The sequence below is a fragment of the Ornithorhynchus anatinus genome, chromosome 16, assembly GCF_004115215.2.
Source record: "Ornithorhynchus anatinus isolate Pmale09 chromosome 16, mOrnAna1.pri.v4, whole genome shotgun sequence".
NCBI lineage: Eukaryota > Metazoa > Chordata > Mammalia > Monotremata > Ornithorhynchidae > Ornithorhynchus > Ornithorhynchus anatinus.
The window spans coordinates 38,148,352-38,175,647 of record NC_041743.1 but is presented as its reverse complement, the minus strand read 5'-3'; the positions used below and the strand labels follow the sequence as shown (position 1 = coordinate 38,175,647).

General features: G+C 54.0%; 1 protein-coding gene across 2 annotated transcripts; it reads right to left on the bottom strand.

Annotated features, from left to right (window-relative positions):
* Positions 1-3,922: 3,922 nt before the first annotated feature.
* On the bottom strand, positions 3,923-23,961 carry RSPO1 (R-spondin 1). 2 transcript variants are annotated; one of them, XM_029080428.2, is made up of 6 exons: positions 23,504-23,961; positions 14,804-15,253; positions 9,124-9,315; positions 6,688-6,837; positions 5,360-5,551; positions 3,923-4,809 (listed from the first exon to the last, which is right to left on the bottom strand). In XM_029080428.2, exons 2-6 carry the CDS (start codon positions 14,895-14,897, stop codon positions 4,637-4,639), a joined length of 801 nt encoding a protein of 266 aa, XP_028936261.1. In that variant the 5' UTR covers positions 14,898-15,253; positions 23,504-23,961; the 3' UTR covers positions 3,923-4,636. The 2 variants fall into 2 exon arrangements, with proteins under 2 accessions (XP_028936261.1, XP_028936264.1); XM_029080431.2 differs by having other exon boundaries at positions 5,360-5,548.
* Positions 23,962-27,296: the final 3,335 nt, after the last annotated feature.

Genomic DNA, 27,296 nt, shown 5'->3' with positions numbered 1-27,296 from the left:
TGACATCCGGCGAACCGCGACGGGCACACGGCAATAATGGTAATCGATAATGAAGACTAGCTGTTGGGACCTGCGGGCCCAGAGGGGCTTGGCTGAGCTCGTCTCCCTGGACCGATCTGACCCCCAGGCCTTCCTGGAGCCAGTCAGGAATCCATCTCACCCACTGCTAGCACCAAGCCCCGGGAGAGCGAGGGAGGAACCATATTTCACATACTTTCTCTTTTAAACGTAGACGCGTGTTGCAATTTCCTACTTAGCTCCGAAAGGCTCCAGGGCAGAACCTGACCCACCTTCCCCTCACCACCTCCCCTCCATCCCCCCCACCCAGCCCCTTCCCCCATCCAGTGGAGCCAGAGATGCCGTGAGTCAGAATTGGGTAAGGTCCTGTCTGATTCTACTGGTTGTCTCCGCCACCCCCGGCCCACCCGACCCCACTCGGTTCCTCCAGTAGTAGCTCTGGGGGATAAGGCCCTTACTGTGAAAATCTACAGTCCAAAGAAGAGCTCAGATCATGTCCATACCCTCACCGTCCACGTCATCGAACGTTACCCTGGAACCACGATCAGAGTCCTTTCAGGTGAGGAAACCCTACAGGTGTGTCTTTCTAAGGCGGGCCAAGAGAGCAAGGGTGCTGTCTGATAATCTCAAGATCTTCATCACTGACTCGGGACTGCAGGCTAACAAGACTTCCTGTTGGCCATTCCCTGCCCTGTGGGGGTTGGTTTGGCTCAACTGTCTTCTTCCTCCTCCTCCCAGTGGACATTTTTTTCAAAAATCTACTGGTTAAGCGCTTACTAGCTACTAAGTATTAGGGTAGATACAAGGTTGGACCCGATCCAGGTCCCTCATAGGGCTCACGGTCTTAATCCCCATTTCACAGATGAGATAACTGAGGCCCAGAGAAGTGAAGCGATTCGCCCGAGGTCACCCAGCGGATGAGTGGAGGAGCCGGGATTAGGGTCCAGGTCCTGTGACTCCCAGGCCTGTGCTCTTTCCACTGGGCCGCACTGCTTTCCGTCTTCACTTTCAGATCTTCCTGGTGACAGCCCCGGGTACAGGCAGGGTCCCCCGCCTCGGAGTGAACCCCCAAGGTTCCGCGGGGACCCAGTCCCTCACTGGAACCCCCCACCGGTGACTGGAAGCCGACGAGGCCAGGCGTCAGGGGGCGGGAGGAGATGTCGAGGTCCAGCGAGCAGATTGGCTTCTTCCTCCACCGCCGTCATTTTCTGAGAACAGAATAAAACAAAGAGGATCCCATCGCCTAACAGATTTCCACTGAAAACAAGCCCGTTCGTTGGGGATTCGGCCTGGAACATACCAGAGCTGGCCAAGGTGCCCAGAAACGCAGAGTATTAATGTGGTGTAATCTGTGATCCTCCAAAGGAAAAAAGCTAACATTTTCCAAATAGCACTGTGGGCAGATAACAGCCGCTTCCAAACCATGCGTTATTGTTGCTGAAAACCTGGGGGAAGGGATAGGAATCTATGACAGAGTCTCTCCCCTAGCACTTGCCGGGACTGGAAAATCCAGCGAGGTGCGATCTTTCTGGCAGCCCCGGTTGGGGGAAGTGGGGAGCCTTCTGGTTGGATCGTCCTCATGGGGAGTTCTGTTCGAGGATGAGCGAGGAGAGCCCCTCCCTGTCCCCTTTAGGGGGGCTTCTCGGTTGAGTTCCTGCTCTGCCTCCCCCGGCCCACCTCGGCCCCCAGAGGAGGAGACCCAGTCCCTGCTTACAGACCACAAAGATGCCGGCTGAGGCCCGAGTCAGCGGGGCTGAAGGGCGGTTCAAGACCCGCCTGAGGATGGGGTGGCGGGAAGACACAACTGCTACTTTCTGAGAGGGGCTGAGGCCTGAACAGGGCAGGATGCCAGGACGCCCTAGAGAGCGCCCAAAGCGATCACACCCGTCGGTTGTGGGCACGGTCTTGCCTTGAGACCTGAGTCTTAGACCCACGACCCGCTCCGTGCCCTTAGCCTGCTCGGACCCCATTCCGGACTCCAGCTTCCTCTTCGGCAAATCGAAGGAGACCTGTCCTTGCCTCAGGAAGCTATGAGGATGAGCGAGAGACAAGATGAAAGCATTTGAGTCGCCTGGAAGAAAGGAACTAGGCAAAGCCAAAGGGCTTTCCTCTTTTATATTTTATATGCATATTATATATAATTATATATGATTATCTAATATCCGGGAAAGCCTATGTCTTCACTGCCACGGCCAAGCCCCTGGGTGGAAAAGGACTATTTCCCCCATTTGTCAGAAATGGAAACTGAGGCGTGGAACCGTGAAGGGATTCTCCCAGGCTGCACAGCGAGTCAGGGAGCAGGACTAGGGAGGTGTAGTGGAAAGAGCAAGGGCCTGGGACTCCGAGGACCTGGGTTCTAAACCTGGTTCCGCTACGTGCCTGCTGGGTGACCTTGGGCAAGTCACTGAACTTTTCCGTACCTCGATCTCCTCAGCTTTACAGTACCCGTTCTCCCCCCTACTTAGATTGAGAGCCCCAAGAGGGACAAGAATTGGGTCCGATCTGATTAACTTATATAATAGTAACAATAATATTAACAATAATAAGCACTGTGGTATTTAAGTCCTTTCTAAGGGCCAGGCTCTGTACTAAGAGCTGAGGTAAATGCAAGCAAATAGGGTTGGACACTGTCCCTGTCCCAGCTGAGGTAAACGCAAGCAAATAGGGTTGGACAGTGTCCCCGTCCCACGTGAGGCTCACAGTCTCCATCCCCGTTTTACAGATGAGGAAATTGAGGCACAGAGGAGTGAAGTGACTTGCCCAAGGTCACAGAGCAGACAAGGAGCTGAGCCGGGATTAGAACCCCAGGTCCTCTGACTCCCACTCCCATGCTCTTTCCCCTATGTTTAGGGCAGTGTTTGGGGCACAGTAAGCGCTTAACAAATCCTACAGTTGTTACTGTTAGAACCGGGCATTGCAAAAACACCACTCAGAAGGCTCTCCACCAGAGTTCCGGGGCTGCTGGGACAGGTGTGTGGGTGGGTGGTTTGCAAGAGGAGTTGGTCCTGCCTCCCACTCAGCTCATATTTTTTCCTCTCCCTTAAAAAAACCCCGAAGAATGTGAAAGGAAAAAAAGAGAGGAAACTCCCCTGGAGTTTTGACGAGAAACCGAGCCGCCCGTTGGCAGCCCGTGCCTGCCGGACAGAGGCCCTGGCAGGGCCTGGCGTCCTGGCGACACTCTGGCTGCCAGGCTGGGGGCCGCCCGGCTCAGGCCACAGGGAAGTTGATGAGCTCTAATCAGGGGGAGGCAGGGACGTCCAACTCAGAGCCCGGGGGCCTTCGGGGTGGAAGTGACTTTGAGATGTCATCGGGTCCATTCCCCTGTCTCCGGGCAGGACTGGGCCTAAGGCAGCCCAGCCAGATTGTATTCGATCGGCACCATCCTCCTTTAATTTTCCCATTCCAGGGACCCTCACCCGTTTCTTTGAGGAAGTTTCTCCCAGCGTGTAACCTCCCTCCCTCCTGCTGTCATTCCGGCCTTGTCCCTTTTATGGAGGGAGAGTACAGCTGATCCCATCCCTCAGCAGGGAGGCTGACACAGGCTAGGAGGCCCTGGAGGGCCCGATGAATAAGCGGATCCGTCGAACCCTTGATGGATGGGTCCTACCTCTGGCCCTCCCTCAGGGGGCCTCAAACATAGACTGCAGCCCCTCATCCCGAAGCTGTTTACCACACGAGACCACCTCAGCTGCTCGGACTCCTGGCCCCCTGGGCCGCCTCACCCCAAACCCACTCGTGTTCCGCACCGGCTCTCCGTGTCCCTCACTCATTCCCCCCTCGCCCCTTGGACGTCTGCCCCCTCCCCCCTTCTCTCCTTCCCTTCACCCCACTGTCCCAGAGTCTCTGAGACCCAGGCCCGGCCTCCCCTTTCAGAAAAAAAAAATGTGGGGATTGTGGTCGCCGCTGTTGGTTTTGTTTTGTTTTTTAATTTGAAATAAAATTTTTAAGCAGTTTTCAGGGTCGTCATCCCTGACATCTTACCACAAACGTTTAACATATATTCTTCAAGGATAACGTCATAGAGCTGAAAACACAAAATGAACAGGGTTAAGGGGTGGGAGGGCTGTGGTAACACCTTCCCCGGGCGGTCCTGGACCCTTCCATGCTGTCACCCAATCATTCTCCTCCGCTCTGTCCCTCCGCCAAGGCCTCGTCGGTCTTGGGTTTGGTTTTGCTTCTCAATGGAGTTTTCTCCTCAACTTCTGTGCTGAACAGAAATCTGAATGGAGGCCTCGCTGCCTTCTCTTTGCAGTGAAGACAATCTTCCCCTTTGTTTTCACTCTGTGAAGTCCGAGGGGATACTTGTTTCTTGGATTGTTTTCCTTCTTGAAGTGTGAGAGAAAGAGGGAGAGAGAGAGAGAGAGAGAGAGAGAGTGTGTGTGTCGGTATGTGTGGGTGTTTAGGCCTCTTTGGGTTCCCATCTCAAGTGATGCCTCCACGGGGGTCTGGGGTCTTTGATGACGTGTGTGTGTGTGTGTGACTCTGGGGGAGTGTGTCCTCAGTTGTGTGTGTGTATGCGTGTGTGTGCACACGCGCAGTGCTCCAGTTCAGGAAAGCTTTCATATACATAGCAGCATTGGACTCTCGCCGTCTCAGCCCCAAGGTGAAAGGTCAACAGCTAATCAGGGCCAGCAAGTGTGAGGGGGAGCACCGTCCCTCGTTGTTGTTGCTGCTGCTGCTGCTGCCCCTTCCGCCTCCTGGAGCCAGACCGGGCCTCCTTGGCCTCCTTCCTGTTGTGGTTCCCATTGCCGTTCTCCCTCTTGCCTTGCTCGTCCTTCCTCCTCTTGGGCCCTGTAATGGGAAGAGGGTTGGAAGGAGTGGGCTCCAAGGCTGGGAGAGGGAGACAGAAGGCCCCAACCCGGGGGTGGGGCTGAGGATAGGTGGACATAAGCTCATTTCAGGCTGTCCAGCCTAATAATAATAGTAATTGTGATATTTGTTACGTGCTTACTATGTGCCAGGCACTTTACTAAGCGCTGGGGTGGATAAAAGGTAATCGGGTTGGACTGAGACCCCGTCCCATACGGGGCTCCCAGTCTTAATCCCCATTTTACAGATGAGGGAACTGAGGCCCAAGGAAGAGACTTGTCCTAGGTCACTGAGCAGACAAATGGCAGGGCTGGAATTAGAACCCAGGTCCTTCTGGCTTCCAGGCCTGGGCTCTATCCACTAGGCCACGCTGCTTTCCCGGTTGCCAAGCTGTCAGAAAGAAAACAGCTGTTCCCATCCAAAAAACATTTTTTTAGAAACAACTCAAGTTCTGTGTCCCTCTCAGCTGGGCCCCCACTAGGGCACTCCCCACCCCCTGGCCCTGGGGCTGGGCACCCCCAGGGCTGCTCACCTTCTGGGCACAAGCTCTTCTGTACCGTGCATCTCCGGACCTCGCGGGCAGGCGGGCACCCAGACCTGTCCCCCGTGGGGGCATTCAGGACCCGCCGTGCCCGCTCCTCCGTGCCCTTCCTGAAGCCACACAGTTTCTTCTTCTTGGAGCATGGGCCCCAGGAGCTCCACTCGCTCATTTCACAGTGTGCTGCTGGTGGAACGGGAAGATGGGGGTCGAGGGGAGGTGATGTGGGGTCAGGCGGAATGGGTAAGCCAAGGTGGATAACAGAGTGACAAGAAAAGAGTGGGGAGAGACAGGGAGCGAGGGAGAGACACAGAGGGAGTGAGAGATGGAGAGAGAGGGAGGGAGGGTGGGAGAGACAAATGGAAAGAGAAGAAGAAGGGGAGAGACAGGGGGAGAGAGAGGGATGGAGAGACAGGGGAGAGGGATGGAGAAACAGAGAGAGAGGAACAGACAGAGGAGAGAGAGACAGGGAGGGAGAGGGAGAGAGAGAAGGATGGCGAGACAGAGAAGGATGGAGAGACAGAGGGAGAGAGATCGAGGGAAGAAGAAACAGAAAGGAAGGGACAGAGAAGGAGAGAGAGAGGGGGAGGGAGAGAGAAAGGGAGAAACAAAAGAAGAGGGAGGGTGAGACAGAGAAGGAAAGAGAAGGAGGGCAGACAAGGAAAGAGGAAGGAAGAGCAGGGAATGGAAGAGAGGAAAAATATAGTGTAGGGAAAGGGAAAAAGTAAAGAGCAGAGGAAGAGGAGAGAGGGAGGGGAAAGGAGGAGAAGAGGGTGAAAAAGAGGGGGAGGAAAAAGGAAGGGAAGACAGTGAATTTCCCAATCCCAGATTATAGCTCAAGTTGTCTCCCTGCAATCAGTGGTATTTATTGAGCCCCTACTGTGTGCAGAGCACTGAACTATGGGCTTGGGAAAGTACAACAGAGTTAAAAAGCTTACAGACCAGTGGGTCCTAACGGTCAAGGGAAGCACAAACGGCCCCCCACCCCCACCCTGACAGCACGACCCCTCTCCGGTTCTGATGGTCTTTGGCTTTGAATGCCTCTGTGCCTCAGAGGCTGGGGTCCAGGAGACGTTTCCTAGACTGGAGTGACCTATCAGATGCCCAAATCAGGTGCCCCCAATGCCAGGCACTTCTGTCAAGAGACCCTCCCTCCGAGGTATCTCTGTGAATTCCCTAAGCGGACTGAGCCCCTGGCAGAGATCGCAGGTCGGCAGAGACCCACCCCAACCTCCCGCCCTCCCCACCTCCCTGGGTCACCCCCCGCCCCCGGGCATCCAGCCCTTCACCACCCACCTCCCCACCCCCAGACGACCACTCACCAGGGCTGCTGCATTCCATCGTGCCATTGGCTGCAGAGTAGCCGCTGGGGCAATCCGGGTAACAGCGACCCTTATGCAGGTACAGACCCTCCTTACATTTTGTGCAAAAGTTTTGGCTGAAGCAGGCATCACAGTTCTCGATTTTGCATTCTGGGAAGGGAAGCCGAAGGAAGAGATTCTGGACTCGAGCTGTTCATCCTCCACTCCTAGGACCCCTCAAGTCCAAGCTCCTCGCACATACCACGGTTCCTTCCATTGCCCCTCAGCAAACTCCCCCACCCCCAGAGGCATGGGGCGGGGGATTAGAAGTGGGGAGAGAGGCGGGTGGGAAGCAGGGACTTCACAGATCATGACGGGTACCGTACTCTATTCCCACAGGGGAAGGAGCAAGAGGAAATAAACCCAGACTGCAGCAGGAGTGATTAAAGTTAGACAATAAACGGGAAAAAGTTCCAGACCAAGGTGGCAGAGGCGGGCGAGGCGCTTAGCGACCAAGGGAAGCTGTGGACTTGCCTTCTTTCAGTAGGATACTTTCCGTCCTGGCCCCCCCCTCCCTGAGTCTGTCTAGGTTGGGGGATGGAAGGAGGGAGAGAAAGGAGTCAGGAGTCAGGAAAGGGGTGGGGAAGAGATTGGATTCCCGCTAGGAGTGTGTATTTTGCTTTCCCAGCTGGTCTCTAAGCCTTTCCCTCCTGCCCCAACCTGGAGGGTGTCACCCCCCGGCCCCAACCCCAAAGAGGTAAAGGGACTCAGAGAAGGAGCCTACTGCAAAGAAATCTTGGGCAAGTCACTTAACTTCTCTGTGCCTCATTTACCTCATCTGTCCAATGGGGATTAAACTGAGCCCCACGTGGGACACCCTGATCGCCCTGAATCTACCCCAGCGCTTAGAGCCGTGCTTGGCACACAGTAAGCGCTTAACAAATGCCATCATCATCAAATCCAGGCCCCCAGGGAGCTCTGCCCCTCACTGGGGAGCGGCACGGAGGGGCGCGACCCCCTCAAGCCTAATTCAGGAACAAACCCCTCTCCCCGGGCCTCGGAGCTGGGCTCCATCCCAGCAGCTTTCACAATCGAGCCTGCTGGGCCAAGGAGGCTCTTTCTCCTCCTCCACCCCGGCCGCCCTCCCGTCTCTCCTCCCACGGATACACCGCCTGCACCCAGCACAGCTGCCAGCTTCCCATGTTCTGCGAGAGAAAGCCAGCTCCCATCCGTCTAGCAGAGCCAGTCTACCCCGAGGCACTCCCGGCTGCGCCGCGGCCTAGTGGATAGAGCCCGGGCCTGGGAGTTTGAAGAACTTGGGTTCTAATCCCAGCTCCGCCATATGTCTGCTGATGACCTTGGGCAAGTCATTTGACTTCTCTGGGCCTCAGTTGCCTCATCTGTAAAACGCGGATTGAGGTTGCGAGCCCCATGTGGGACAGGGTCTGTGTCCGACTTGTATCTACCTCAGCGCTTAGTACAGTGCCTGGCACATAGGAAGCGCTTAACAAACACCATTAAAAACAAACAAGCAACAGAAAAATCCAGCAGCCTCAGGGTCACAGCTTGGCTCCCAACTCGGTGACCCCCCCGTCCACGTACCTGAAGGGTTGAGGGGCGGGGGACGGGGGGGAACGTTGGAAGAGGGAGAGAAGCTACAGTATTGTCCGCCGACTATTTGCCTTGAGCAAGTCTGCAGCCTCTGCCTCCCGTCTCTCTCTCCCTCCGTCCCTCTCTCTTTCCCTGGATCCAGACTTTTGCTCCAGTCCCCAGCAGCGAACCTGGCTTAGCGGGTTCATTCATTAAATTGTATTTCTTGAGAACTTACTGTGTGCAGAGCACTGTGCACTAAGCAGTTGGGAGAGTACCGTATAACAGTTAACAGACACATTCCCTCCACTCAACAAGCTTAGTCTAGAAGGTGACACAAGGGTCCCATCCTCCCCTCCAAGACACCCTACCCCTAAGGGGAGGGGAAGAGTTTCTCCCTTCAGAATCCATTGCCACCACCCAGACAAACCCCCTGAGAAGCAGGGTAGCCTAGTGGAAAGAACCCAGGCTTGGGAGTCGGAAGAACCTAGTTTCTAATCCCGGCTCTTCCGCTGGTTTGCTGGGTGAACTTGGGTAAGTCACTTGACTTCTCTGTGCTTCATTTACCTCATCTGTAAGATGGGGATTAGGAGTGTGAGCCCCTTGTGGGACAGGGACTGTGTCCAAACTGATTATCTTGGATCTACTCAGTAGTGCCTGGCACATAGTAAGCGCTTAACAAATACCATAAAAAAAGCCTGCTGCAGCTGGGGTCACTGCCCAGGAGTGGGAGGGAGAAGAGCCCTCCAGCCTCTCGTTGTGAAAATCAGGAGCCTCTCTGGATCCTGCCAGTTTAGTCAGCAAAGAAACAACCACACCGTACCGTTCTCCAGTCATCCCACTTCCCCGTTCCTGACGGCTACTCACTGATGCACTTGTTCATGTCAGGGTTGCGAGCGTCGTAATATCCTGGAGGGCAGGACGGCAGGCAAATCCCGATCTGCCGGATGTCGTTCCGCTCCAGCAGGATGAAGAGCTTGGGGGAGCACTTGAGGCAGCCGTTGAACTCGGAGCACAGCTCGCAGCCCTTAGCGCAGCCCTGGCTCACCTCTGTGCTGACTGCAGAGGGCAAAACAGGGTCGGGATTAGGGTCGGGCCTGGCCGAGTTGGTGCGGGAAGAGAGAACTGAGTCCTCACGGCCTGGCCCATCCCTGCCAGAACAAAACCTCTTGACAGAAGAGCCCACCGGATGGATCAGCCCACCCCCCACTAACCCAAACCCTTTGTCTTCCGACCCCTCCGGACTCACCCCCTTCAGCTTCCACCCCTTCCTACCTGCCCCCCGACCACTCACACCTATTAGACGCCAAGAGGAAAGCTAAAAATAAAATCAACATTTCCGCCAGGCAAGGGGGCTGGGCTAGTAACTATCTGCAGGACTCAGTCAGTCATATTTATTGAGCATCTATTGTGTGCAGAGCTCTGTATTAAGTGCTGGGGAGAGTACAATATAACAATAAACAGACACATTCCCTGCCCACAATGAGCTTAAAGTCTAAAGGGGGAGACAGACACTAATATCAATAAATACATTGCAGATATGGAAATGAGTGCTGTGGGGCTGGGAGTGGGGGTGAATAAAGGGAGCAAGTCGGGGCGACACAGAAGGGAGTGGGAGAAGAGGAAAAGAGGGCTTAGTCAGGGAAGGCCTCTTGGAGGAGATGTACTTTGAAATGGGGGAGAGAATAATTATCTGTCAGATATGAGAAGGGAGGACGTTCCAGGCCGGAGGCAGAACGTGGGCGAGAGTTTGGTGGTGAGACAGATGAGATGGAGGTACAGTGAGAATGGGTGAAGTTTGCGGGCTGGGTTGTAGTAGGAGGAGAGGAGAGAGGAGAGGTAGGAGAGGACAAGGTGATGGACGGCTTTAAAGCCGATGGTGAGACGATTCTGTCTGATGCCGACGTGGATGGGCAACCCCTAGAAGTTCTTGAGGAGTGGGGAAACGGGCTGAACTTTTTTATAGAAAAATGAGCCGGGCAGCAGAGTGAAATATGGACTGACACACACAGCGCCTGAGCAGTCATTAGAAGGAAGGGAGGGAGTCGAGAATTCACGATGCCTCGTCACTACTACTATAAGGAGTAAAGCACGTAGTCAGCACGTAACAAAGACTTCAATTACTATTATTACTACCTTCCTGAGCTCCCCAAATTAGGCTCTTGGAACCCTTGTTAGATCACAGGTCTAGGTCCTGTTCTCAATGCTGCTGGGTCCACAGCACTTATGGCCATATTTTTTACTCATTTATTTATTTATATTAGTGTCTGTCTCCCCCTCTAGATTGTAAGCTCACTATGGGCAGGGAATGTGTCTGTTTACTGTTATATTGTACTCTCCCAAGCTCTTAGTACAAGTGCTCTGCACACAGTTAAGCGCTCGATAAATACGGTGGACTGACTGGTCTGGTAGGGAAGTGGCCTTGAGCTGAGATGGGAAGGAAGGAGAGGAAAGGACAGTTTGGAAGGTGGATGGGATAACTTATTTATGGCTCCCAGTGTGGGGTTCCCCAACAGAATCGCTGCCTCCTCACCTCTTGGGCACCCCAAAAGACATAAGACCAGGTGGAGAGGGGAGGATGGGGGGCTCGTGGGAGCTGAAAGAATCAAGATTTAGAGCACACTCATTGCAAGCTATCACGGCTTAGAAAATAGAGCCCAGGACTGGGAGTCAGAAGGACCTGGGTTCTAATCCCGGTTCTGGCACTTGACTGCTGTGGGACCCTGGGCAAGTCTTTTCAGTGCCTCAGTTACCTCACCTGAAAAACAGGGATTAAGACTGTGTGACCCTTGTGGGACGGGGACAGGGATCCAATCTCATTTCCTTGTATCTATCCCGGGGCTTAGAACAGTGCCTGGCCCATAGTAAGTGCTTAACAAATACCATTAAAAAACCAACAAAAAGCAGACCAACAAAAACTACCTCTACGAATATGTACATGCTCCAGAGTGGGAGCATTTTGGAGCTGTCTTGGACTCTCCAATCCAGATCTGGGAGCCTAGATCCCTAGAGACCTGCGGTGGACTCTGCTTCCTGAGATGAATGGGACCCCCGGAGCCCCTCTGGCATTCCGGCAGCTCTCCCCCATTGCTCCAACCTGGTTTCACGCCTTGCCTGGGCCAAGGGAGAGGCAGATCTGGATTCGGGAGGCTACGAGAAAGGCAGCGGGGCACGTAGAACAGTGCTTGGCAAATACCATCATCATCATCGAGGAGGAGAGGCTCCTCAGGCCAGAAACTGACAGGGCAGGAATGTTCCCACCCAGGCTAGAGGGCTCTACTCCTCTCTCCTGAAGAGATGGGGTTACGAGCTTCCTGAAAACCCTGCTACCCAGAGTGAAGTTCAAGCTCCAGCACCCAAAAGGGAGCCAACTGGCACCTTCCTCACCGAGCATCCGCGTTAATAACGAGGTGGTCCCCAGGGCTCCAGCAGGGGAGGCTCCTGGGGTCAATGGACTCTGGCCAAATATCCATTTTGGCCACTGTCTAAAGTGGCCCTGCCTTTGCCCATTCCGGTTGTCCTAGAGCATAGTTGATTTTTTTTTTTTTGATCACTGTGTTTCAGATGCTCTCCACTCACCTCGACTTCTCTCCCAGACTAGAATCCCTTCTCTGTCTCTCTCCTTCCCCTGATTGGATCTGGCTCTTTTTTGGCCTCTCTGTCTTTCTCTTCTCCTCCCTCTCCCTGTCTGTCTCTGGATGCTGATTAGAAACCGCAAAACCACGCCTGGCAATTGGAGTTAAATAAAACAACAATAACAAGGGGGAAGGGAAAAAAAAATCAAAGCCCCTCCGCTGATTAAACATAACCAGCTCTAATTGCTTGTTAAGCAGGGATTTGGGGTTTCATCAGCTCTCTGTGGGCTCCCCCCAACCAGGGCAGTGCCCTGGCCTCAGGGCTTCAGAGGCCAGGGGAGAAAAGGTCCTCGTGAAAGCCAGCCTTGCAGGCAGTCACTTGCCTGTCTGCCCAGAGCCAGTCACAATGGATAGTGGCCGTTCAGCAGTATGATTCTGGGCAAGCTTGAATTGCAACAGGAGGGATTTAGGTTAAACTTTAAAACTTCCAGTGCTCTGCACATAGTAAGCGCTCAATAAATACTATTGAAGATTTATAAGCCCTGAAATGGACAGTCAAGGGAGATTATGGAATTCCCCTTAAGGTTGGGGGATAGGGAGGGGGGTTCACCTCAAACTGTCCAGACTGCCGAAGTGCAGTCTGGCCTAGAGACCGGGGGATGGATGGAACGGCCCCCAAACGTCCCTTGGTTGAAATGGGTTGTGCCAGGCTCAACAAGCAAACCTGAGAAGCCCCTGGGTCAGTCTCGAGTCCATCTGGTCTTCCCTCGGCACTGTCCCCTTCGGTCAAAGTGCTCATTGTGGGCAGGGAATATGACTATTTATTGTTGTATTGTACTCTCTCAAGTGTTTAGTATAGTGCTCTGCAAACAGTAAGCGCTCAGTAAATATGATTGATCGTCTAACTTGCATCCCTTAGCCCAACTGTACACCTTGTATTCTCCCAAGCACTTACTCCAGTGCTCTGCATTCAGTAGGCACTCAGTAAATTACAGAGAAGCAGCATGGCTCAGTGGAAAGAGCACGGGCTTTGGAGTCAGGGCTCATGAGTTCGAATCCCAGCTCTGCTACTTGTCGGCTGTGTGACTGTGGGCAAGTCACTTAACTTCTCTGTGCCTCAGTTCCCTCATCTGTAAAATGGGGATTAAGACTGTGAGCCCCACGTGGGACAACCTGATTCCCCTATGTCTACCCCAGCGCTTAGAACAGTGCTCGGCACATAGTAAGCGCTTAACAAATACCAACATTATTATTATTATTAGTAAATACTATTGAATGATGAATGATTGAATACCCATCTGTCCCTTCTCATCCTCCTCGTCTAATTTATTTTATATCTGTCGTTCCCATTAGATTGTAAGGTCCTTGAGGGCAGGAACCATGTCCCCCAACTTTCCCAAGTGTTCAGCGCAGTGCTCTACACACAGTTGATGGTCAATAAATTGCACCGACTGAATCAGCCCCGGCCTCCAGCTTGACAACTTGTCCGGGGTTACAGTGCCCGGCCCAGAGTAAGCGCTTAACCAATGTCATTGTTATTATTATTAGTATTGTTACTGCACTCTCCTGACACTGGCCACCGGCTTCCAAGTTCTCTTTGGTCTGGAACTGAGGGAGGCAGGTGCCGTGCCAGGTGGAGCCAATCTCCGAGGCAAGCGAGATCGCCGAGCCGAGAGTTTGGCTTCTTTAGACTCTCCAGACTGTAAGCTCTTTATGGGTAGGAAATGTGCCTGTTTATTGTTACATTTTACTCCCCCAAGTGCTTAGTTCAGTCCTTTACTTCAATAAATACAACTGAATGAAAGTTCCCAAAGCTGGAAAAAAAACTCAAGAGAGCCATCAGGCCCAAATCCCACTATCTCCAAGCCGGAGGGGTCCGAGCCCTCCAGGATAGAAAGGGATTCTGCTCCTGCTTTTAAAACCACTGGGATAATGAAGCCTCAGCTGCAGTGCTCTGCACAGAGTGCTCAATAAATATGATTGGATGAATAGAAAGTGCTTAACAAATGTCATAGTTATTATTATTATCATTATTATTAAGAAGTGTGACATAATGGAAAGAGCGCAGGCTTGAGAATTAATTGGATTCTTAATCCTGGCTCTGCCACTTGTTTTCTATGTGATCTTGGGCAAGTCACTCAACTTCTCTGTGCCTCAGTTACTTTATCTGTAAATGGAGAAATGGAGATCAAATCCTACTCTCCCCTACTTAGACTCTGAACTCCATGTGAGACAGGGACTGTGTCCAACCTGAGTATCTTGTGACTGTCCCAGTGCTTAGAACAGTGCTTGACACATAGCAAGTGCTTAATAAATACTACGATTATCATCATCATTATCGTTGTCCTCCCAAGTGCTTAGTACAGTGTTCTGCACACAGTAAATGCTAAAAAATACCAATGATTGATAGAAAAAAGGAGGCTGAGCGAAGAAAAGTGCCTTTACCTCATAGAGCAGGTGTTTGACAGACAGAACTAGAATCCACAGCTCCCGATTTAGTTTCTTTACTGGTATTGTTAAATGCTTACTATGTGCCAGACACTGTACTAAGCGCTGGAGCAGACACAAGACATGGACTGTGTCCTTCCCTGATTAGCTTGTATCTACGCCAGTGCTCATTACAGTGCCTGACACACAGCAGCGTCTAACACAAATACCCTAAGAAAAGGTTAATCAGGTTGGTCGCAGTCCATGTTCCACATGGGGGCTCAGTCTTAATCCCCATTTTACAGATGAGGTAACCGAGGCCCAGAGAAGTGAAGTGACTTGGCCAAGTTCTCTCAGGGGACAAGTGACTAGAACCCGGGTCGTCTGACTCCCAGGCCCACACTTTTTTCACTAGACAACGCTGCTTTCCCGACTCCCAATCCCGCCGGCACCCCGGGCCGGACCCGAACGCCGCACCCCGCGGCAACCGTGTGAAACCCCAACCCTGCCAAGCCGCCCCCCACTCCCCAAACCCCACTACGTACTTCGCCTCTGCCTCTTGCCCTTTGCCACTTTGCTGCCTCCAGCTAGGTCCGTCCAGCTCAGAATCACCAGCACTGCAAATAGTCCAAGCTGCATAGTAACTTCCCAGCGCCGGGGTCTTCTATCGGGAGGGGGTTATCCAGGGGAATTGGGGGGGGGGAGGGCTGGGGAAGGGGTGGACTGGGGTCGAGTAAGGCGTCAGTGGTTCTGCTAATGGCCACGGGGCTTGCTGAGCCAGGAGAGTCTGTGGGTTCCAGGGACCGGACCGTAGGCTCCCAGCATAATCTCAGGAGGGGGAGACGGAGGCGACGGGGAGGCTGGCTCGGTGGTCACCCCATAGGGACCCCGGGGGTCTGGAGACGCTCCCCCCACCCCCGGCCGCTGAGACTCCGGGGCCGTCACATCCGAGAGCGGTGGCCTGGAGCGCGTTCCATGGACTGGGGAGGCTGACCCTGCAGGGGAAAGTGAAGAGTCAGTTATCAGTCAATCAATCGTATTTATCGAGCGCTCACTGTCTGCAGAGTACAGTGCTTGGGAGATTACAATATAACAATAGGCAAACACGTTCCCTGCCCACGACGAGCTTTCAGTCTAGAGGGGGAGACAGTCATTAATAGAAATAAATAAAATCAGTTCTGCGGTGGACCAGGGCACGAAGGAGCCTTTCGGCTTTCCTCTGTGGGTGGGGGGTGTCTCTCCGGCCCCAGCCACACACCCTCCCACCTTCCACCCTGCTGGCTCTCTGTGATCCAAGAACTACCGCTTCTTTGGCTCTCCAGATCAATTTGGTTTTTTCATCTTGTCTCCCTGGGCTACTTATTTATCAATCATTCAGTCATCATCAGTGGCATTTACTGAGCTCTTACCATGTGTAGAGCACTGTACTAAGCCCTGAGGAGAGTACGATAAAACAGAGAAGTGGCGTGGCCTAACGGAAAGAGTCCGGGAGTCAGAGGACCTGAGTTCTAACCCCGGCTCTGCCGATTGCTTGCTGGGAAACCTTGGGCGAGTCTCTTAACTTCTCTGGGCCTCAGTTTCCTCAGCTGTCAAATGGAGGTTATATATCTGTTCTCCCCCCTAAACTGTGAGTCCCATATAGGACAGTGGTTGTGTCCAACCTAAAGAACTTATACGTACCCCAGCATTTAGAAAAGTGATTGACACATAGCAAGCATTTAACAAATACCATAAAAAGGAGTCCCCACACACACCAAGCTCCCACCTTATACTTTGGGAGGGCTTCCAGAGGTGATTTCTGCCCTTTGGAAGGGTCTTATTCTGACCCAGATGGATTAGGGAGGAGGAAGAGGGAAAGGAAAGGCCTCTGCTGTTCTCCAAGACTCCCTAGAGAAGGGACACTCAGAAGAGTGCTTCACAACCCCTAGGGAAAGGAAGTTCTTTTTCAAGTGTAACTGAAGTCTCCTGTTGTAGCTTCACCCCAATCCCTCCAGGTCTGCCCTCTGTGAACCCACCAGGTGGTTGCCACCTGCCCCTCTAGATTGCATAGAGGGAACCTGATAGGTAGGAGAGAGAGAGAGAGAGAGAGACTGTGCCAGCCACTAGCACTAGAATCAATTCCCCTGCTCGGTCTGCAAGTCTCAGGTTCGAGATTCGAGGCTTGTCCGTCACTTCTGACGGGAAACTTTCTCCCTCCTCCCTTCACTCTCTGAGGAAAGTGAAACAGGCCTGGTTTCACAGCTCTCACAGAGGGAGAACAGGGCTCCCTCTTCTGCGTGAGGTCAGGAAACCGGGAAACCACCCCCGGCCCAATCTTCTCTCAGATGGCCCACCGGGCCCTTTGAACTGGCCTCAGAGGCCTGGCTGAACCACCCTTTGGCTGGCTGATTGGTGGCACTGTGGCATCGTTCCCTGGTTCGGGGCGGGGGGATGGTGGTTGGTTGGGGCCGGGGGCGGGTAATGAAACTTCCAGGATGCCCGGAAACCTCTGACACAGCAGGCTGAGCCAGAGCCGCTGGACCCATTCTGCTGCCGACCGAGTCATTGTGTGAGGATCAAGCCTCAGCGTTGGCCGGGCGGATTCGAACGGCCCAGAAAACGTTCTTAATCCCCTTGCGACAGAGCTGCCAGCCCCAGCCCTGGCTGGGATGACCCCAACAATAATAATAATAATGATGGTATTTGTTAAGCGCTTCCTATGTGCCAAGCACTGTTCTAAGCGCTGGGGTAGATACGAGGTAATCAGGTTGTCCCCCGTGGGGCTCTCAGTCTTCGTCCCTAGTTTACAGATGAGGTAACTGAGGCCCAGAGAAGTGAAGTGACATGCCCCAAGTCACACAGCTGATAAGCGGCGGAGCCGGAATTAGAACCCACGACCTCTGACTCCCAAGCCCGGGCTCTTTCCACTAAGCCGACCCCTCCCCTCCACGATTCCATCCTCGCCCTCCCCCCGTCCCCCTTCCCCACCACCTCTTCCCTCAACCAGCTTCCTAAGGAGGAGAGGGGATGCGGGACTCCAGGTCCGGAGCAGGGGACGGGATGAGGGAGGGAATTCTGGGGCTCCTCTGAGCTACCGACGATGCCGCACACACTGGCCTGCAGCAGGTGTACGCGGACACGCGTCCACACTTTCACCCTCGTGTACACAAACCAACATACCCACGGAGACGCAGACACGCAGGCATTCGCTCACATACGCACTCACCCACTCGCACGCACTCATGCACACCAGATGTCCGGGACCTCGGAGGGAGTGGTTGGCGGGTTGGAGGATGGGAGAGGAGAAGGCTGCCCCTTTTCTTCCCCCACTTTCGAGGAGGGATCTTCTCCCAGTCCTGGCAAGAGACCCTGTTGTCATCCACCCCCAGCCTTCATTCTCATTAATGACTCCTTAAACCCAACCTAAATCTCTCCTGCCGCAGTTTCACTCCATTCCCTCTCGCTCCAGCCCCTGGGGGAAGTGGTGCCCGGCATGGGACTTTTCATCTGAATACAAGGTCCGAATGAACTCTCTGAGGGGAAGGGAGAAGCAGCGTGGACTAGTAGACAGAGCGTGAGCCTGGGAGTCAGAGGACCTGGGTTCTAAACCCAGCTCTGCCATTTGTTTGCTGTGTGACCTTGGGTAAGTCACTTCACTTCTCTGGGCCTCAGTTCCCTCAACTGTAAAATGGGGATTAAATATCCGCTCTCCCGCCTACTTGGGCTGGGAGCCTCATGTGGGACAGGGACTGTGTCCAACCTACCTTGTACCTACCCTAGTGCTTAAAACAGTGTTTGACATATAGTAAGCACTCAAGGACCATTAAAAGAGAGATTGGCACCCTATTCCAACCAAGCCTTCTCAGTTAGTCCTGCCTGACCCCTTGCTTCCCAGCTTTTCCCAGCTTTTGCCCCCTCTGAACTTCCCAAGACTTTCCCTTCTGGTAGCTGATCCGCCTACCCCCTTCGTGGGTAGCAGTCAGGCCCTCCGCCTCTCATCCCCCCCCCCCCCCCGGCCCCGGCCCAGCCCCATCTCCAATAAATCATTTCCCCACTGGGGCTCACGGGGCTAGGCAGTTCCCAGCTTCCTGACTTTGAAGGTCTTTGCTAGTGGGTAAACACTCTCAAGTGGTTAAGCCGCCTGCCTGTAAGAAGTGTTTATCCCGGGCTGATGTGTCCAGCCTGGCTTTCTGCAGGGAAAAATCGTAAACACCCGGACCCCCCAAAAAACCCCAAATTCCCACCTCTCTATCCAGTCAGATGGCGGCAGCCAGGGCCAGGAGAGATTTGAAGGCAAAGTCCCGGTCCTGGTGTGACAAAGTGACCCAAAGTGATAAAATCCTACGCAAATTCTTCCAGAAAAAGGGATAAAGACTGAGAGGCGGAGGGACAGAACCAGACTGGAAAGAGGGTGAGTCTGGGAGTCAGGAGACCTGGGTTCTAATTCCGACTCTATCACTTGCCTGCTGTGGGACTTTGGGCAATTCACTTAACTTCTTCGTGCCTCAGTTTCTTCATCTCTAAAATGAGGATTAAATATCTGGGTGGTTTTTTGTTCTTGTTGCTTTTTAGCGCTACTTGTTAACCGCATATACTTTGTGCCAAGTACCGTACTAAGTGCTGGGTTTAGATACAAGATAATCATTTTAGACACATTCTCTGTCCCACAAGGGTCCAAGAGTTTAAGTAGGAGAGAATAGGATTTAATCCCCATTTTCAGATGAGGTAACTGAGGGACAGAGAAGTGAAGCGACTTGCCCAAAGTCACACAGCAGACAAGTGGCAGAGCCGGGATTAGAACCCACGTTCTCTGACTCCCAAGCCCAGGCTCTTTCCATTAAGCCGTGCTCCTTCTCCCTTCCCCTCAGACTTGTGGGACAGAGACTGTGTCCAACTTAATTACCTACCCTAGTGCTTACTACAAATGCCACAGTTATCATTTCTTATTATTATCATTATTATTATTATTATTATTCAGTCTGGGCCTGGGGAGCTGGGGTTTGGGCAGTGTCTGGGGATGGGACTGGCCCCCAGGCTGAAGCCGGATAGGAGTTCCAGCCATCTTGGAGGATAGTCCTCCCCCTGAGCTCATGAGGAGTCATCAAATCTCTGGATTCTGGGGTCTCTGAGGGCCTAAAGGAGGTGGTGACAAAGAGGGACCCAAACGGAGGAGCAGTGTGGCTTAGTGGATAGAGCACGGGCCTTGGAGACCGAGGTCATGGGCTCTAATCCCGGCTCCTCCACTTGTGCGCTGTGTGACTTTGGGCAAGTCACTTAACTTCTCTATGCCTCAATTACCTCATCTGTAAAATGGGGATTCAGACTGTGAGCCCCATGGGGACAACCTAATCACCTTGTATCTACCCCGGTGCTTAGAGCAGTGCTTGGCACATAGTAAGTGCTTAACAAATACCCTAATTACTATTACTATCCCAGCTCCACCACACAGTCTGCTGTGTGACCTCGGGCTAGTCATTTAACTTCCCCAGACCTCAGTAACCTCATCTGGAAAATGGGGATTAAGAGTGTGAGCCCCTCGTAGGACAGAGACTTTGTCCAACCTGATTAACTTGTATCTACCCCAGTGCTTAGAACAGTGTTTGGCACATAGTATGTGCTTAACGAGTACCATAATTAGGCTGGAGAAAACTGGTTGCGGGGAAGACTGAAGTCTTCAATTCTCTTTTTTTCTCCCTGGCGTCAGCTGTGAAATCAGAGGCCCCAGAGCCTAGGAGAGGCCTCCAGGTCTGGCTCCATTTGTCACTAACGATCCCAAACCCAAACATCACCAGGTGGTGGGAGATTTATGTCCTTCGCCCTGAGGCAAGGAGAGAGTGTGATGAGGCTGCGGTGGGGGCTGTGGGGAAGTGCGATGGAGGGGCACAACCTGCTTTGGGAGACAGCAGGTTGGGTCCGAGGAAGAGCACATAGGGGATGGGGGGCGGGCGGGGAGGTCCAGGGAAGGGGGCCCCCACGGGAGGATGGGGAAGAACATGGTAGGGTCATCTGAAGGAGCTCACAGGAGAGAGAGCCCATGGCAGGAGGGCTGGGAACGGGCTTCTTTCTCAGTGGCTGGGATGACATTCCTGCTTCTTGTTTGCAATTCAATCAGGATAAATTGGTACTTCGGAGCTCTGATACAAACCCAAAAATGTAAACCATCCAGATAATTTACCATTAGTCCTCCCACACTGGGGAGGGGGGACGTGGCCCGGGCAGGGGCTGAGGAGGTGGGTAAGGGATTCGAGAGATTTGGAAGCGTAATCCGTAATAACCCCAGAGTCTCTGATGTATAGCCCTCCGGCGGGCCGACCCTAATGTAAACGGGATTACCGTGTCCGCCGGACACGAGCCAGATGCTTGGCAGTAGAGAGGTGCAGGGGGATGGGGGTGGGGGGTGGAGGGCAGAGAGACCCCTCCTCCCGGTACCATCCCCCAAAACACACCGTCGACGGGAGTTTAACTTCTTCCCTCCCCAGGGCTTTCGCTCCCACAGGACATCCTGTCTCCTCCCTTTCCCCTCTCCCAGATCCCCACACCCTTGTTGTCCACTCCTTCCCATCCCCACACTGGGGTCATTCCCAGGAGGAGGGGCAAAGGACTGGTGATACCGAGGTCCCCCGGGGGAGAGAAGAGGGGGTCCCATCCCGTGCTGCTTCACACCCCACGCCCCCCAACTCTGGGTCTCCACTGTCTTCCTTGAGCCCCCTGCTAATAGGGCATAATGGAGCCAGGCCAATTGGCATCGCCCTCCCTGACCGTCCCCCACACACCAAAGACTCACTCACCTTGCCTCCTCCTACCTCATCCACTGGTCTCCTATACAACCCTGCCCACACGCTTTGCTCCTCTAATGCCAACTCTTCCTCCAACTGGTCCACCTCACCTCCTTGCCCACAACCTGCCTCTGGCCTGGACTCCCCTCCCTCACACAGCAGACAGGTGGAAAAGAACCCATGACCTTCTGACTCCCAGACTCGTGCTCTATGCACTACGCCATGCTGCTTCCCCTACTATCTAGGGGCAAAAAATGGTCAGGAAGATCAAAAAACACCTTCCAATCAATCACGTTTTCTAATCATTTGTATTTATAGAAGCACTTACTGTGGGCAGAGCACTGTACTAAGCGCTTAGGAGGTTATATTCCTAATGTATTTATATTAATTTCTGTCTCCCCCTCTAGACCGTCACCTCACTGTGAGCCGAGGATGCGTCTGTTATATTGTTCTCTCCCAAGCGCTTAGTCTATTCATTCAGTCGTATTTATCGAGCACTTACTGTGTGCAGAGCACTGTATTAAGCTCTTGGAAAGTATAATTCAGCAACAGATAGACAATCCCTGCCCAAAACGGGCTCGCTGTCTAGAAGGGGAGAGACAGGCATCAAAACAAGTAAACAGGCATCAGTAGCGTCCATATAAGCACATAAATTATGGATTTATACTCTGCGCACAGTAAGCATTCAATAAATACGATTGATTGATTGAGAGTACAATATAACAGAGTTGGTAGACACATTCCTCGCCCACGGCAAGCTTCCAGTCACTCAAGGGAGAAACCCTCCTCGTCCAGAACGATCCAGAATCCTATCCCTGACGTCAGTGCACCGCCAATCTTCCAAGAGCCAGTGGTATTATTAGGGTGAGAACCGACGTGAGGACAACGGGGACAATCCAGAATCGAGGAGATGAGCAAGAGATGAGCTAAGGGGCGGTGAGACGGACTTACCCCGACGGACCCTGCTTACTTGTTTTGATGTGTATGCGTATCTATAATTCTATTTATGTGGATGCTTGTCTACTGGTTCTGATGTCTCCCCCCTCTGAGACTGTAAGCCTGGTGTGGGCAGGGATTGTTTCTCTTTATTGCTGAACTGTGCTTTCTAAGCGCTTAGTACAGTGCTCTGCACACAGTACGCGCTCAACAAATACGATCGAATGAACGACTGACCGGTGCAGGCCGGAGGGCAGAGGTAAGGTCCGGGAGATTGAGGATTGGAAGAGGGGATGAGGGGCTGGGGTCTGCCAGACGCCCCCTCCTTCCCTAGGGGAGGAAGGGGTGCAGAGAGGAGCCCTCCCTCTCCCCGCTGCCCCCAGGGCCCCCCATCCCGGCCAAGTTCCCCGGTCCCCCACCCATCGGTCCCCGCCCCTCGCCCACGCAGAACTCTGGCCGTCCCGTCTCGGTGCCCTCCCTTCCGGCACCCAGACGCAGCGCTCCGTGTCGGAAGCGGCACGGCCCAGTGGCTACCGCCCGGGCCTGAGAGTCGGAAGGACCCGGGTTCTAATGCCACCTCTGCCACTTGTCTGCTGTGGGACCTTGGGCGAATCACTTCACTGGGCCTCAGTGACCTCCTCTGTAAAATGGGGAATCGAGCCCGTGAGCCCCATATGGGACAGAGACTGGGCCCAACCAGATTCGCTTGTATCCACCCCAGCGCTCAGTACAGTGCCTGGAACGTAGTAAACACTATCATCATCATCATCATCATCATCACCCACGAACACTGGTGCACCAGACCGGGCACCTTCTGTCCGGGGCTCAGAGATTAGCCCACTCCCACTGGGGGAGCCGGGGATGGGTAGGCTTCCCCCCCATCGCCTGGGACCCTCAGGCTGTGCCCAGCAAAGGGGGGTCTTCCCCTCCTACCTCCCGTCTCCACTGAAGTCCTGGGTCGGAAGGGACAACGGACGTCCTATTGAAGTCAGTCAGTCAATGGTATTTCCTGAGCGCTTACTTCGTGAAGAGCACCGTACTGAGCGCTCGGGAGAGTACAGTATCACAATAAACCGGCATCTTCCCTGCTCACAGTGAACCTACGAGACTTCCCCCACACTCCCTACCAGCTGCGAGGGGAGCGAGGGCGATGGGGCTGGAAGTTAGGACGGCGCTTGGCGCACGGCTTAACAGCAAGAGCCCGGGCTCGAGAGTCAGAGGATGCGAGTTCGAATCCCGGCTCCGCCACTTGTCCGCTGTGCGACCTCGGACGAGTCGCCTCACTTCTCTGTGCCTCGGTCCCCTCCTCTGACAGAATGGGGAGGGAGACCGGGCGCCTGAGGTCAGGGTTGGGACAACCTAATTACCTCGTATCGCCCCCGACGCCTGAAGAGTGCTCGGCGCCCAGTAAGCTCTTAACAAATACCGTCGTGATCGTCGTTCGTATCAGGAGGTGGCTCCCGGCTGCAGCAGGCGGGGAGAGCCGTCGTCGTCGGAGCGCGGGAATCCCGCTCCATCCCGGCCCAGAAGGGGAGCGGAGGAGGATGCGCTTACCTGTCCCGGGCTCGGCCGCTCTCCTCCGCCCTCCTCTCCGCAGCTCTCCCCACCTCTCTGCTCTCTCCGCAGCTCTCCGCGCTCTTCGTATCCTCCGCGGTTAACGGTGGGCGAGTCCCGGCCCAGAACCCCTGGGCTGCTTCTTGGAGCTAACGGGAGGCGAGGCGCGTCCCGGCCGGGGCCAGTCAGACGGGCTCCCTCGGTCCAGAGATCTCCTCCTCCTCCTCCGGTTTTATTCAGTCCCCAGACCAGGGGAGCGGGCTCGTACCCCTCGGGGCCCAGCTCGGTCCATCCGTCCCGTGCAGTCTCCCCTCGGGTCTCGCCTTTCACCCTCTGTCTCTGTGGCTCCGCCTTTATCTCTGCCTCTGGACTCGCTCTCCTTTGCTCCGCCGCTCCCCGCTTCTGTCTCTGGGCATCTGTCCTTCCCCGAAGCTCTCCTTCCGCAGGAGAGAGGGAATCCCCCACCTCCCTTCCCAATCCCGCTCCCCCTCTCCCCCCCAAAACACACACACCCAGGCCCCCATCCCCAGGATCCGCCACAAAACCAGGACTGGAGTCTCCTGCACAGTCCCGCGCTCGGATCGGGACTCCTCGCCTGGGGGGTGGGGCTGGATGAGAGCCGCCCGGGGTCTCCTCCCCCCGTCCCACCGCCCCTCGCATACATGCAAACGCACACACCCTCAGAGGACAGGATCCGTGTCCGATTCCCACCTGTATACTCCCCCGGAGCTTAGTACAGTGCTCTGCACCCAGTAAATGCTTAAGGGGGGAGGTGAGGGGGTGAGGCTGGACGAGGGCTGCCCGGGGTCTCCTCCCCCCGCCCCACACATACATGCAAACGCACAAACCCTCAGAGGACAGGATCCGTGTCCAATTCCCACCCGAATGCTCCCCCGGAGCTTAGTACAGTGCTCTGCACGCAGTAAATGCTTCATAATTCCTATTCCTGCTGCACGTATGCCGCCAGAAACTCCCACAGATGTACACATCCTAGCGCGTACTTGAACTGCCAAACACAAATATAATAACAACAATAATGATAGTGTTTGTTAAGCGCGTACTGTATGCCGAGCACTAAGTGCTGGGGTAAATACGAGGTAGTCGGGTGGCCCCAGGTGGGGCTCCCAGTCAATCCCCATTTTAAAGATGGGATATCTCAGGCACGGAGAAGTGAAGTGACATCATAATAATAATGGTATTTGTTCAGCACTTACTACATGCCAAGCACAGTTCTAAGCACTGGGGTAGATACGAAGTAATCAGGTTGTCCCAAGTCGGGCTCGCAATCTTAATCCCCATTTTACAGATGAGGTCACTGAGGCCCAGAGAAGTGAAGTGACTTGCCCAAAGTCACCCGGCTGACAAGTGGCGGAGCTGGGATTAGAACCCACGCCTTCTGACTCCCAAGTCCGTGCTCTTTCCGCTAAACCTCGCGGCTTCTCACACACCCAGAAACGCTCTCGTCTGAACGCGAACCTCCTCACCAAAGGGATTAGGGGCATCATTAGTGTAATTAAAATGCAGCGGAATTCAAGGAAAAGAGATCCCTGGAGTGGAAGTAAGGATGCATAGGATCTGGCCTAAACTCGGCCCCCGTTGAGGGACCTTGTGTGAGTTCCTAAATCTCTCTGGATCTCAGTATTCTCCTCTGTAAAATGGGTAGAGTAATAGAGGGGGCGAGATTATAGATCACTGAAGTGAAGGCCTCTGAGTTGCAAGGAAAATTATCCGTGTCAGTCATGTGGCCTGACCACCCTTTTTTAGGAGAATCAGGGAGTGGATCTTGACAGTGAAGGAGATGGGAGAAGCAGGGAGAGCAGCAAATCAGAGGCAGCGTAGCCCAGGGGAAAGATCACGGACCTGGGAGTCGGAGGACCTGAGTTCTAATTCAGACACTGCCGCTTGTCTGCAGGTAATGTGTCTGTTATATTGTACTCTTCCGAGCACTTAGTACAGTGCTCTGCTCCCAATAAGCGCTCAATAAATACGATTGACTGACTGATCTTGGCCAAGTCACTTCATTTCTTTGAGCCTCAGTGTACAGTTTTATGATAGTCTTAATCTGTAACATGGGGATTAAGACTGTGAGCCCCCTAAGGAACACGGACTGTATCCAATCGGATTATCTCGTATCTATCCCAGCATTTAGTACAGCGACTGGCACGTAGTAAGCGCTCAACAAATACCATTAAAAAAAAAATCAGATGGCCTGATCTGCTCAGGCTAAGGCAACCCTTTTATTATCACGATGCATACTCCATCCTCTCTGATGTTAGACAAACTAAAGAACAGCTTCCTGTCAGATGGGAGAATGAAGGAATATTTTTTAAAACACGAGAAGCGTCCCCTTCTTTACCTCCCCCTCTCCCTCACCCCCAAACCCCTACTGTCAAGGTTGTGGGAGGAACTGGGACAGGGAGAATGCTGTTCAAGAAGTTCAGCTCTCTTGGGGCTGAAGGGGTTAAAAAAATAAGGGGTGGGGGCGAGGAAACACTTTCTGGCCCCCACCCCTGATGGAGCATCTTCTTTTGCAAACCTCTCTTTGGCTGGTCTCCTCGTTCCAATCAAACGGCCTGAAATGACGAAAACTAAATGTTTATTTTATTTTATTTTTTTACACACTTGCATAACTCACCCCATCCCTGAGCCAGAGCTTGGGGTTTTTTTGTTTTGTTTTGTTGCATTAAAAAAAAAAAAAAAGGGAAAGGGGGGGGGTGGAAAAAATCCATCCAAACCTCGAGAAGCCGTCCCAGGCCTGGCTCCCGAGATTGGGTTTCCAGCCTGAGGAGCTGTTTACAGCTGAATAATAAAGCCCCGTGGTAGGGGCTCCATCTCCAGCCTGCAGATGCACGGTGCTACTGGACGCGGCCTTAATGAGTGTGAAGCTGGGGCAGGGGAGGGAGAAGCAGACCTGGGCGCCAAGGCCCAGTTACTCCCCTTCCCCTTGCAGTAGGGCCAGGGATTCCTAGCCGGCACCTCCCTTCTGGGGTGCCCAGATGCTTCTCTGGGGGTGTCCAGACTACAGCACTGAGGTTTTGTCTCTCTTCTCCAGCCAAGGCTCTTTCTTCCCCTAATAATGCCCGCCGCCGCCCCCTCCGGGCCTAACTGGTCAGCCCAGCTACTGAAGGGCAGAAGGTCCCGGAGAGGGAAAAGCTCCCCGCTCAGCATCCCTGACCACCGCCTACCCCCACAAAGCCCCCAACCCAGTCGACCCGGACGCGGGGTGACCCTCCCTGCCCCCCTAGCAAACCAGCCCGGAGTATCCTGTCGTCATCCTCTCCTTCTCCCGGGGTCTCTCATCTCCGATCGATGCATCTTGCTGGCCCCTGGGGTGGGGTTGAATGGGATTTAGTAGTGGGGAGCCCCAGCCTGTGGGGAACCGGGGACCGCGGGGGTGAAAGGCCCCCGTCTCCTGGAGGGGTGATTGGCGGCTCCTCGCACCTGGTTTTAATAAACCCCCAGACACCTGCGGCCCCCGGCCGGTCCCTTAATAGAGTTAGCCCCGTGGCCTCTCTGATTAACTCTGCAGGCAGCTCCGGTTTCTGTGAGGGGTTTGCCCTCCTGGACACGAACCTATGCACAGTCGGGGTGGGGAATACACTCGATCTCCTCCCGAGGAAGGAGAGAGAATCTCAGAGGTGAAGCGGATCTCGAGTGGCCACCAGGTCCAGCCATCGCGGATAATTTCCAGGGCGATTGCCCCGACCTTGCGGATAATCACGGCATCTTTACTATCCCGACGGGGGTACCAACCCGTAGGCGTGGGTACAGCCCAGTGCTCCTTTCCTGGCTC

What these genes read in the sequence shown, in the direction of transcription:
- RSPO1 (XM_029080428.2), bottom strand. Translation starts at nt 14,897, where the DNA reads ATGCAGCTTGGACTATTTGCAGTGCTGGTGATTCTGAGCTGGACGGAC. An exon ending in GGGCAAGAGGCAGAGGCGAA is followed by an intron (nt 9,316 to 14,803) that starts GTACGTAGTGGG and finishes TGCCCTCTGCAG; the next exon opens with TCAGCACAGAGGTGAGCCAG. An exon ending in GAAGAGCTTGTGCCCAGAAG is followed by an intron (nt 4,810 to 5,359) that starts GTGAGCAGCCCT and finishes TTCCCATTACAG; the next exon opens with GGCCCAAGAGGAGGAAGGAC.